The 12,085-nt window shown below is 41.6% G+C and overlaps 1 protein-coding gene across 1 annotated transcript in view; it reads left to right on the forward strand.

Annotated features, from left to right (window-relative positions):
• The window catches only part of LOC127000943 (zwei Ig domain protein zig-8-like), a 93,806-nt gene that overhangs the window by 33,079 nt on the left and 48,642 nt on the right, over positions 1-12,085 (forward strand). Inside the window, exons 3-4 of the mRNA XM_050865119.1 lie at positions 8,084-8,161; positions 10,780-10,912. Coding sequence (XP_050721076.1) covers positions 8,084-8,161; positions 10,780-10,912 — 211 coding nt within the window. The remainder of the gene's footprint in view (positions 1-8,083; positions 8,162-10,779; positions 10,913-12,085) is intronic.

A 12,085-nucleotide genomic window follows, 5' to 3' on the forward strand; every position in this document is an offset into this window, starting at 1 on the left:
CCGGCTACTATTTAGTACATTTAGTACACTAACAAGTCGTCAGAAAGAGTCCGTTATACATACACACGCCATACATATTCCTTCCATGGTGCAGGCGTCGCCACTGATTTTATGGAGTGGCCTTTCAGCGAATTTTAATCAGGTCAACTTTGTCCTTTGGTACTTTATCAGCGCGGGAGTTTATATACGGCCTAATATCGCTGAGGCGATGAATGCGGGGTTTCTATTTAGGACCTTTGCATAGTTTTTTTTTTACATATATTGAATAGTGTGGCTGATTTACCCGTTATGATAAGTGGCTTTATTAACTTTTGAGCCCCAGTGAGCTGAAATGCGTCTGATATGAGTTATGGTCTCTTTCCATTAATACGTTTTACCTATTTTCGACTTTAACGTTTAATACCTATTTTTTATAAGGTGCATTTTACCCTTCCTTTCGCTGTAACGATGGGCGGTGTGACTGTACAGTGAGAAGGACGCCTGTTTTATTTCACGTAGTTATATTTTTTTATGCCTCTGGAAGCATCTCCATGGCAAATAAAAAAAAAAACGATTTTGTATAAGGTCTACTTTACCCTTCCTTTCGCTGTAACGATGGACGGCGTGGGTGTATGGTGAAGAATAGGGCGCCTTGCCTCTACGTTCGACTCCGTGCATGTAGCCGCCGCGGGAAGTCAGGCCAGCATCAAGCACACACACCTTTACTTCGTCCCTATATTCCACCGCAACGCCGAGGCAGGAAATTTGGTTTTCGACTCCCAAGACAGATCGAGGCACTCACGCGCCGGGAAAAAACAAACAAAGCTGCAGAATACTCGTGAGAATGGGAAATGTAGATCAACGGGAAGAAAAAGGAAAGCCCCGACTACAAACCTGAGAGAAAAAAGAATGGAGAAACAATACGAAAGTCAAAACTCCAAACCTTATGGGAAAAATGGAAAACAAAAACAAGAGCCACAACTACAAACCTGAGAAAAAGTTGGAAAAATTAGGAGAAATGGCATCACACAAAAGCGGCAAAATATGTACTTATATGACCAGAAAACACGTAGACATCAACGGGAAGAGACAAGGTTCGACAATCAGAGAAAGAAAAATATAACAAAGAGCTTAAAACACTGTCCCGGGAAGTATGTAAGATAAGAAGAGAGCCTTTTCATTACTAATATGAATGGAAAATAAGGATCAACGGTAAAATAGAAAAACATAAAAACCTTAAACACGTAAGAAAAAAAAAAGATGAAGGCAATTTCAGTTAAATATCTAAGAGGAAGCAAAAAGTAAAACACAGGAGACGCTACCGAGAACAGTATACAAGGATTAACAGCAAGACAAAAAAAAAAAAACACAACCCCAAAATGCAAAAAATAACAGCAAATAAAAACAAGCTTAAAAACACGTAAGAAAAAAAAGATGAAGGCAATTAGAGTTAAATATCTAAGAAGAAGCAGAAAAGACGCTAATGAGAACAGTATACAAGGATTAACAGCAAAAAAGAAAAAAAAATACAGCAAATAAAAACAACTCCAGCTTAAAAAAACAATACGAGGGAACGCAAGAGGAAAACATTTTAACATGAAACGCTAATGAGATCGCTATGTAAGGATCACCAGCAAAACATCAACACACAAAAACCCGTAAAAGAAAAACAGGTAAAGAAAACTCAAGCAAAGAGACTACGAAAGAAGTAAAGAAATACAACAACACAACGCCTCGAAACCTTTGCCCCCGAGATTCACCCATTCCCTATTCTCTCTCTCTCTCTCTCTCTCTCTCTCTCTCTCTCTCTCTCTCTCTCTCTCTCTCTCTCTCTCTCCCCCAGCCACGAAAAAACTCTGTAAACTGGCAGGCAACTGAGCCAAGCCATGGATACAGAAAGTGTAGCTCAATACCTTTACTTAAAACACACACTCGTGGAAGACGTACGTACAGGAGCGCGGGGGGAAAAAAGAGGAGAGAAAAGAGAGGTGAACCGATGCAGCGAGAAACACCGAGGAGGAAACATTTCTTGAAAGGACGAGATGGAAAAAAAGACGCGAAAAAAAAAAAAAAAGATTGAGAAAAAACTGTGGTGGGAAGTGAGAAGGGAGATAGATAGACAGATAGATAGATAGATAGAGGGAGGGAGAGAGAATGAAAAAGAACGAGGAAGAGAGAGAATGAAAGAGAACGAGGAAAAGAGAGAGAGAGAGAGAGAGAGAGAGAGAGAGAGAGAGAGAGAGAGAGAGAGAGAGAGAGAGAGAGAGAGAGAGAGAGAGAGAAATGGGAGGGACTTTCGTGAGCTTCCTTTTGTTCTGCAGTGAGTCAAGTGGTGTTCGGCGGGCGGTGTTTGGTGTAGAGATAGGTGATGAGGGTATGATCCACCACCACAACCACTACCACCACCGTCACCACACATCCACCACCATCACCATCACTTCTCATACCCTTCAGTCTGTCACTCGGGGCCACATAATGCACTCCCTCGCGCCAATGTATAAAGTTTTCCATTGGGCAAAGTGTGCGAGGAGAGTTCACGGGTAAATCAAAGTCGCAAACGTCTCACGCCAGAAGCCCCATAAAAGGAAAGTTCTGCGCATCTTCTGACAGCTCCTCTTCCTTCTCCTTTTCATCTTTGAGTCATATTGAAGGAAGGGAAGAAGGAAGAAAGAATGGAGGGAGACAAAAGGGAAAGAAAGGGAGGGAAAAGGAAGGAGGGAAGGAGATGAGGGAGAAAATAAGGAGGAAAGGATATGAAGGACAGGAGATGAGGGAAAGGAAAGAAGGACGGAAGGGAAGGAAGATATGCGAAGGAAAGAAAGGAAAGGGAAGGAAAGAGGGATGGGGATAAAAAGGAAAAGAGATAAAGGGAAGAAGGAAGAAAGGAAGGAAGGAGATAAGCTTATCTTCCTTCTCCCTTCCATCTTTGGGTCATATTGAAGGAAGGGAAAAAGGGAGAAAGAATGGAGGGAGAGAAAAGGGAAAGAAAGAGGGGAAAAGGGAAGGAGGGAAGGAGAAGAGGGAGAAAATTAGGGAAATAAGGAGGAAAGGATATGAGGGTAAGGAAATAAGGACGGATGCGAAGGAAAGAAAGGGAAGGAAAGAAGGATGGAGATAAAAAGGAGAGGAGATAAAGGGAAAAAGGAAGAAAGAAAGACATAATTGGGAAAGACGGAAAGGAAAGGAAAAATGGATGGAAAGGGAGGCTGAGGGATATGCAAGAATGATCAAAAGAAAAAAAAGGAATAAAAAACAAATAGTAATGAAAGAAGAAATAAAAGGAGCCAGACAGGTGAACATAATAGGTTAACAACTTCATCAATAACACAACTCATCGCTCGGGTCATCAACACCTAAAATCTGAAGAGGAAACTTAACCAAAAACAACTTAGCAAGACCTTTGATTAATTCCCTGAGTTAACGTCTCCTCCTCCTCCTCTTCTTCTTCCTGTTCCTCTTTCTCCTTTTCATCTTCTTTTATCTTCATCTTCTACATGTTCCTTTTCATCATCTTTTATCTCTTACTTTCACCTTCTCTTCCTCCTTTCTCTTCTTCTCAACCAATTTCACCCTCTCTTTGTGCCTCCTCCTCCTCTTCTTCTTCCTGTTCCTCCTCCTCCTCTTCATCTTCTTTTATCTTCATCTTCTACATGTTCCTCTTCTTCATCTTTTATCTCTTACTTTCATCTTCTCTTCCTCCTTTCTCTCCTTCTAAATCTTTCCCCTTCTCTTTTTGCCTCCTTCTCCTCTTCTTCTTGTTCCTCCTACTTCTCTCCATCTTCTTTCATCTTCACCTTCACCCTCTTCCTCATCATCATCTTTTACCTCTTACTTTCACCTTCTCTTCCTCCTTTCTCTCCTTCTAAACCTTTTTCACCCTCTCTTTTTACCTCCTCCTCCTCCTCTTCTTCCTGTTCCTCCTCCTCCTCTTCATCTTCTTTTATCTTTATCTTTTCTTACATATTCCTCTTCATCATCTTTTACCTCTTACTTTCACCTTCTCTTCCTCCTTTCTTTCCTTCTAAACCTTTTTTTCCCTCTCTTTTTGCCTCCTTTTCCTCCTCTTCATCTATTTTATTCATCTTTTCTGCCTTGTTCTTCATTCTACTTCTTTAATTCCACTCCTCCAACTCCTCCTCCTCCTCCTTCTTCTTCTTCTTAAGCGCCCGGAGACAGTTATACAAGCGACCTGTTATTCATCGCCCACCGCTCTCTCTCTCTCTCTCTCTCTCTCTCTCTCTCTCTCTCTCTCTCTCTCTCTCTCATACCTTTCTTCCAACATCATTTTCCCATCCTAATCATCTCGTCCCCTTCCTTCTTTCTTCCTCCTCCTTCTCCTTCTTGTTTTCTGATCAGTTTTCCTCTCTCTCTCTCTCTCTCTCTCTCTCTCTCTCTCTCTCTCTCTCTCTCTCTCTCTCTCTCTCTCTGTATCGTAGGTGTTCAGGACGTTCAGCAAGGGAGTAATAGAATAGGATATCAGAATCGACCCCCAGAACTGACTCCTATTTAAATAAAGCTCCGTGTAGCTTTTAGCGGTATTAATATTGGCTGAACCCTCAATTACTCCCGGTGTCATTAACGGTTCGCCGAGTGAGCGCCGAATTGGGTTCATCAGGGCGAGAGTGCAGCCAATAATAATATGACTCATTGAGGAAAAAAGGGTTCAATTGGAAAATATTAATAGTGATTGTACTGATGATGGGGAGGGTCTGTCTGTATGTCTGATTCTCTCTCTCTCTCTCTCTCTCTCTCTCTCTCTCTCTCTCTCTCTCTCTCTCTCACACACACACACACACACATGTACCTATATCACTAAATCGCCCCAGTTACCTGTTTCAAGACCGTTCCTGGAAATTGAATAACCTGGTTTGACAACTCCATACAAGCTCACATCCTCCTCGATCTTCATCTCCATCCTCTTCCTCCTCTTCCTCCTCCTCCTCCCCCTCCTCCTCCTTCTCCATCACAGTCACCCATTCTCTGCAATTACATCTCTCCTCTCCTTCCTGTCTCCATTTAGTACTGCCAATTCCACTCCTTTGGTCATTCTGTTCTAATATCCCTTGTTATTATTTAATTGATCTGTGCATACATTCATTCTATTATTCTTTAGTTCTGCTTTGTTTTGAATTTATTTTTTCTAGGTTCGGGAGACTTGGAGGCTGGGGAAGAAAAGGAAATAGAGGTTGATGGTTAGAATAGAGTAGCTAAAAAGAATGTCCAGCTGATTATTGACCAAGAAAACAATGCTGGTGACTTTGGAGGCTGTGGCAGGGGAGGACATAGAGGTTGATGGTTAGAATAGAGTACTTCATCTGAGTATCATCTCTTGTTTTTAATATAATTCTATCCACTTCTGTCTATATTTTTTCTTCATTTTTTCGATTTGCATCTCTGTGTCTTTCCTATATGATCTTACTAAATATCTTTCTTCATCCGTCTATTTACAGTTTTCCTTTCATTTATAAAGTTTCTCTTGCTTACAATCTAATCCTACTCAGTTCAGCCTCTATTTTTTTTTTCAGTTTTCTGTCTTGCATTTCTTTCCCTTTCCTCTGTCGAGTTTACTATGTACATATTTCTTCATTCATTTACGCTGCCTATATCCTTTATTTGCTAACTGCATTCTCACCTCTCCCTCTAACTCATTTCATACATCTTTCGTCCATCCCAACTCTCCCCTACCCTTAGCAACTATTCTAAAACCATTATGTTGATCTTCCCATCATTAAAAAGTTACTCGATTACCTTACTTCCTTTTACCCTTAACCCCAGCTTCAAAATCCCTTTAAACTTCCTCACACCAACCCCTTCTCCTCTTTAATCTCCTCTGTTAATCTCTTTCACCGTCAAGAAACTGATCTCCCCCCTTGCACTCCCTCAGTCTACTTCCCACCTTCACTTCCCTCCGCCTTTCACCTCCCTCCCTTTATCCTTAAAACGGCATCGCTGGAAACACTCGAGGCGTAGAATGAGAGCGTAAAGGCAGGCGGTCTTCGTGTCTCGTGTCTCGGCGCGGAATGGAATGAAGGAAGGAAGCCAAACGGTTGTCTAGCCTTCACATTGTTTGGCTGTTTGGTGCGAGGGTTTTTTTTTTTTTTTTCCTTTAGTTTGTGTGTTAAGAGGAGATGTGAGGTGTGATAAAAGGGGAAAAAGGGATAGGTAAAGGGGGGAGGGGGAGTGAAGAGTGGAGGGGAAGGGGGGCTGAAAAGGGGGTGTGCAGTGGGAGAGGGGGTGTTTTTTTGTGTGTATTAGAGAGGGTGCGTGAGGGTGATGGGTGAAGAAGGGGAGAGTAGGGGTGAAGTGTGAAGGGCTAAGGGGTGAAAAAAGTAGAGGGGGGTGAACGGTAAATGTGTGCGTGGGAAGGGGTAAAAAGGGGGCTTGAAAGGCGGGGGGGGAAGTTGAGGGGGTGTTGGTGTGAATTTGTGCATGTGTCTGTCTGTCTCTCCTCTCCTCTCCTCTCCTCTCCTCTCTCTCTCTCTCTCTCTCTCTCTCTCTCTCTCTCTCCCTGCACCCGTTCTTTGAGCCCCGCACGTTCCCTTTCCTCCACACACACATTTCCATGCAGACATTTAATCTCCCTCTCAAGACGTCACGTAGTTTTTGCAGCAAAGTTCGCCTGTTTTAATTCCCTCAGTATGCTCAACGACCTAAAGGCATATGTTTGTCTTTCTAATTTTCTCAGTGTTATTCATTATTATTTTTCGGTATTATTTAAGATGTATATTTCCATCCGTCTATTCTTTCTCATTTGATTTAACAGCATATTTTTATTTATTTTGCTTTTCTCAGTGTTATTTAGACGTATATTTTCATCTGTATCTTTTCTTTCACATACCAAGTAAACGCATATTATCATTTGTCAATTTTTTTCCGTATAAGCTGAACACAATTTCCTTCTAGTTTTGCCTCCCGTATGATTTACACACACTTTACTCCATACTTACTTTACTTACTTTTACTCCTTACTCCATACTTCTACTCATTAATTGTATCCGTATGACCTAAATGCATAATATATTCGAGTGTTTATTTATTTTCCTATAACCTAAACTCATCTGTTCGTCTATATAATGTTCTTCGTATGACTTGAACACATTTTTCATTTCTCTTCTTTTCTGTATGAATTAAACACATACTTTCACCAGTTCAAGTTTCTCTGTATGACAAACACATTATATCTGTCATTTTTTTCCCGTAAGACTGGAACACATATTTCAATCCGTTTAATTTCCTCCGTATGACCTTGACGCATTATGCTCACCTTCTAATTTTCTCCATATGACATAAGCACATATTAGTTTGCCCAATTTTCTCTCCCTTTGACTTTAACGCATGTTCCCGAGTCTAATTTTCTCTCTCTATGATCGTGACGCACAAGCTCACCTAATTCCTCTATACGACTTAATCACATAGTTTGCCCAGTTTTTTTCTCTCGACTTCAACGTTTATGTTCCCAGGTCTTTTTTTTTTTTATCTATGACCTTGACGCATATGTTCGTGTGTCTAATTTTTTTGCAGTAAAGGGTTGTCTTTTTTTTTTCCGTGCTAACCTCGACACAAGGGTATGGGCAGGGTCTTATGCAGTGTACCAGGAATCGTTTGCAATAGTTCTCTGTTTCCACTGCACTAAAGAACGCCAGTTACCTCGTATATTCTTTTTCTAAGTTTTTTTATGTATTTTTATATGACATTTATATAACCTCATCTTCTTATTACGCTTTCTCTTATTAGTAGTCATCATCATTTTGGCTTTTTTCATCATTACAAAAAAACGCATATTCTATAATCAAGTAATGGAGTCTTCTGCACTACCTAAATTATTGTATGAAAAACCTACCTCTCCTCCACCCTCTCCTTATACTTTTATCACTTATCTCCTACCCCTCCTGATATTACTATTGATATTACTTACGTCCTCGTCCTCCTTCTCCTCCTCCTCCTACCACTAGTAAAATTACTCTTTTATCTTCCCCTTCCGTACAATCTATCTCCCCCTTCCGTACAATCTATCTCCCCCTTCTGTAAAATCCATCCCTCCCTTTCCTTTCGTCTTCATTGTTTCTCCCTCACCTCACGCGCCTCCCCCTTCCCTCTCCCGCAGGTAACGTGGCTGAGGCGGCGAGACCTGCACATCCTCACCGTCGGCCACCACACCTACTCCGCGGACCAGCGTTTCCAGGTGCGTGTATGTGTGTGTGTGATTTGCCACGTCCTGATCACGTGCTGGACTCGTAATCGCCTGCAAGAGCCCTCCATGTGATTGCATTTGGAACTCGTTAGCCGACTTCTGGGTACTGTGTGTGTGTGTGTGTGTGTGTGTGTGTGTGTGTGTGTCAGAGCAGGACGAGGCGAACCCAAAGTGAAAATTGAAAGAAAATTCCGAAGGGGATGAAAAGAACAAGATAGGAATACAGTGGATGAAGAATGAAAGAATGAAAGGTGAATGATGGAAGGATGTTATTGCGGGAGAAAGGAAGGAAGGAAAGAAAGAAGAAAGGCAGAAAGGAAGGAAGGAAGGAAGGAAGGAAGGAAAATGAAAGAATGAGGGAAGAAGGCAAAACGGAAGAAAATAAATATGGAAGGAAAAAAAACGAGGAAACGAATAAAAAAGAAGGAAAAAAAGAAAGATAAACGAAAGAAAAGAACGGAAAAAATATTTACTATAGGTTGAAACAAAAAGAGAAGGTAGGAAGAGAGGAAGGAAGTTGGGTCAGGAATTGATAAAGAAAGTATTCAGGAAAGAACCGGATGAGGAGAAGGAATAAAATGAATATACTACAGAAGGAAAGACAGCAGGAGAGAGCAGAAAGGAGGGAAGGTAAGGTAAGCGGATAAGGCGGATGAGGAGAAAGAAAAAAGTGAATATACAACGGCAGGAAAGACAGCAGAGGAGAGCAGTAAGGTAGGTAGGTACGGGCTGCATGTTCTGTCCCTCAAGGCAATAGAGGAAGAGCAGCAAGGCAGAGAGAGGGTCAGTTAGCAAGCGTGTCGTGTCGCCTTAACATGCTTGGGGGCAACACGGGGACGCGGCGCGCATGCAATGATGTCAAGAGGGAGAGAGGGGAGTCGCTGTTTGGGAGAATGTAAACACGAGTCCAATGTCCTTAACGTAGCAATGCCGTTCTTTGTTTTATGGCTCATGTTCCTGGGGTATTGAAGGAAGCAGGTTATGGGAAGACAAACATGGAAAGAAGTGGAATTTGATTAAACAGAGAAAAACGAAACAAAAGAAAAAAGAAAAACTAAGAAAAACTAAGATACTGAATAGGAAATATAAAAAACGAACGAAAAGGAAAATAGAAGAAAATATGGTAATACAAAAAAAAATAAGCTAGAGCAATAACAAGGAAATAAAATTTAAAAAATGCCCTTAAAATGTTTGTACAAAAAAATATAGATGGAAGCCTTTTCTTTTTTTTCCTAAAGAGGAGTCTCGATACCCCTTTCATGAAAAAGTTTACATCCTACCTTTTTTTTTTTTTTTCCTTAAGAGGTGCCTCGATACTTCATGAAAGAGTTTACATCACAGGAAGAAAGAAAATTTAACGAAGAAAAGCTATACTAAATTTACAATGTCCTTATTTCATAAACGTTCATATTTCTGTCCATGTATATATATTTTTTGAGAGAGAGAGAGAGAGAGAGAGAGAGAGAGAGAGAGAGAGAGAGAGAGAGAGAGAGAGAGAGAGAGAGAGAGAGAGAGAGAGAGAGAGAGAACAGTGCGAAAGCTTAACAAGAGCAAAAAAACAAAAAAAGGCCGGTGTCAGTTTTCACACGAGGGATTACAAACCTTTTCATCTTTTTTTGCTCTCGTTTTTACGGCACGAATATGCAGACCAGCAGCTGTACACGCACTGCTATTATTAACGAAAAAAGGGCCCACAATACGCTATCCCCACACATAAAAACATTACAAAATCTACGATAAGACTCCCAAAAATAAAAACCTTCAAATAAAACTCCCATGAAAGTAAAATTAAAATAAAACTACTATTAAAAAATGGTAGAATAAGTCTGGGGAGAGAGAGGACCAGGTAAAAAGATGATATTAAGAGCATTTGCCGGAGCGGATTGGAATACACTAACATCAGACAGAGAGAGGAGGAGGAGAAGGAGGAGGAGGAGAACGCGATGAATGAGCTTTGTCTTGCAGTGGACTAGTAATGCCATAATGATGATGAGGATAATGATGATAATGATGATGACAACAGATTTACCGGAGCAGTTTGGAGTGAACTAACATCAGAAAGAGAGGAGGAGGAGAACAACAACTTTATGAATGGCCTTTGTGTGGACAAGTAATGAATAAATATGATGATAATGATGATGATGGTGATGATAATGATGATGATGATGATGAGGAGGAGGAGGAGGAGGAGGTGAATGTGGAAAAGGATGCAAGTTAAAGGGAAAAAAAGAATACAAGAAAAAACAAAGTGGAGAAGAAAACCATGAAATTTTAAGTAAAATTAGAAAGAACAAAATAAAAAAGAGAGATAATGATGATAATGGTGGTGGTGATGATGATGATGGTTAAAATTAACTAGCTCATATGGAGTACTTAATCACTTCAGTTCTATTCTAATATTTATTTTCTTTCTCTCTACATTTTTCTTCTATTATTATATTCAACCTTTACTTATGATTATGTTTTATTTCCTGTATTTTCTTCTTTTTCTTCTTTTACTCTGTTTTTATTTTATTTTTCCACATTCTTTTTTCTTTCTTGTATTTTCTTCTTATTCTTCTTTAACTCTTTTTTTATTCAATTTTTCCATTTATTTTTTTCCTCCCCAGGTGGTGCACGCGGAGGGGAGCAACGAGTGGACGCTGGTGGTGCGATACGCCCAGGTGCGGGACTCCGGCGTGTACGAGTGCCAGGTGAACACGGAGCAGAAGATGTCCCGCCCCGTCACCCTACACGTGCACGGTGAGTCTCTGTGTGTGTGTGTGGGTTGGGGGGGCGTCTGTTTGTGTCTGTTTGCCTGTAGGTATGTGTGTGTCTGTGCGTGTAAGTGGTTGTCTATATGTCCTATATGTCTGTCTGTGTTTTTGTGTGGGTGGGTGGGTGCGTGTATGTGCGCGCGCGCGTGGGAGTAACGGGAGTGTCACAAACGCAAGCACGACATATCTCCGCGCGGCGTCACAGCAGATGCATTTCAGGGCAGCTTTTGAAGTGTTCGCCACACAATGCCGGCGCGGGGCTGCGAGGCATCGACAGTCACGGCAAATATTCAGCGGCTCAAAGTCACTCAATTGTCGGGCCATAAATGCGCGTGTCAGCCGGCAGCGACAGCACTAACAACGGCCCGAGCAGCGACCCGTGGCGGCGCTGGAGGGGGCAGGAGGGTCAGGACCACCAGGCACAGACAGGAACGCAAAACAACTAGGGATAATGGATAGGGACGCAGTATTACCAAGGATGGGGGATAGGGCTACAGTAGCTCCAATGATAATAGATAAGGACACGAAACCACCAGGTATATGGGATGGGGACGCAGTACTACCATGGGATTAGGGACACAAAACCCCGAGGAATAGTGGATAGGGACGCGGTACTACCAGGGATAAGGGATAGGGTCACATAACCAGTAGGGATATGGGGTAGGGACAAGACACACTACTACCAGGGATAAAGGATAGGGACGCATTACTACCACGGATAAGGGACACAAAATCACCTGGGATATGGGATAGGGACGCAGAACATATAATATAAAGACGCAGTACTATACACGGACCTGAAGCACTACTCAACCCCATCCCGAATGTCCTTTTTTCCACTTATATCCAATTATTTCACCCACTTCTTTTCATTTTTAAATTCGTTATCTACCACCAAACAAGCTTTATATACGATGCTAATAAATGTTCTCTGAGACACATATTTTTCGTCTTGAAGGCCCTCTGGCAGGAGAAAAGGGTCTCCTCAGAATAGCTAAAGGTCGTCCCTGATCACTTCCTAGGGCTCATCTGGCAGACAAATAACCCCAGAACATCGCACGCATTTTTCAAGTCAAGAGCTGCATGACCAGAAAAACAATTACACACTATTAACAAAAATCTACTCGCCACTAATTAGACAGGATTCTCCACGTAATTA

This window comes from Eriocheir sinensis, chromosome 19, assembly GCF_024679095.1.
Source record: "Eriocheir sinensis breed Jianghai 21 chromosome 19, ASM2467909v1, whole genome shotgun sequence".
NCBI classification, from domain to species: Eukaryota; Metazoa; Arthropoda; class Malacostraca; order Decapoda; family Varunidae; genus Eriocheir; species Eriocheir sinensis.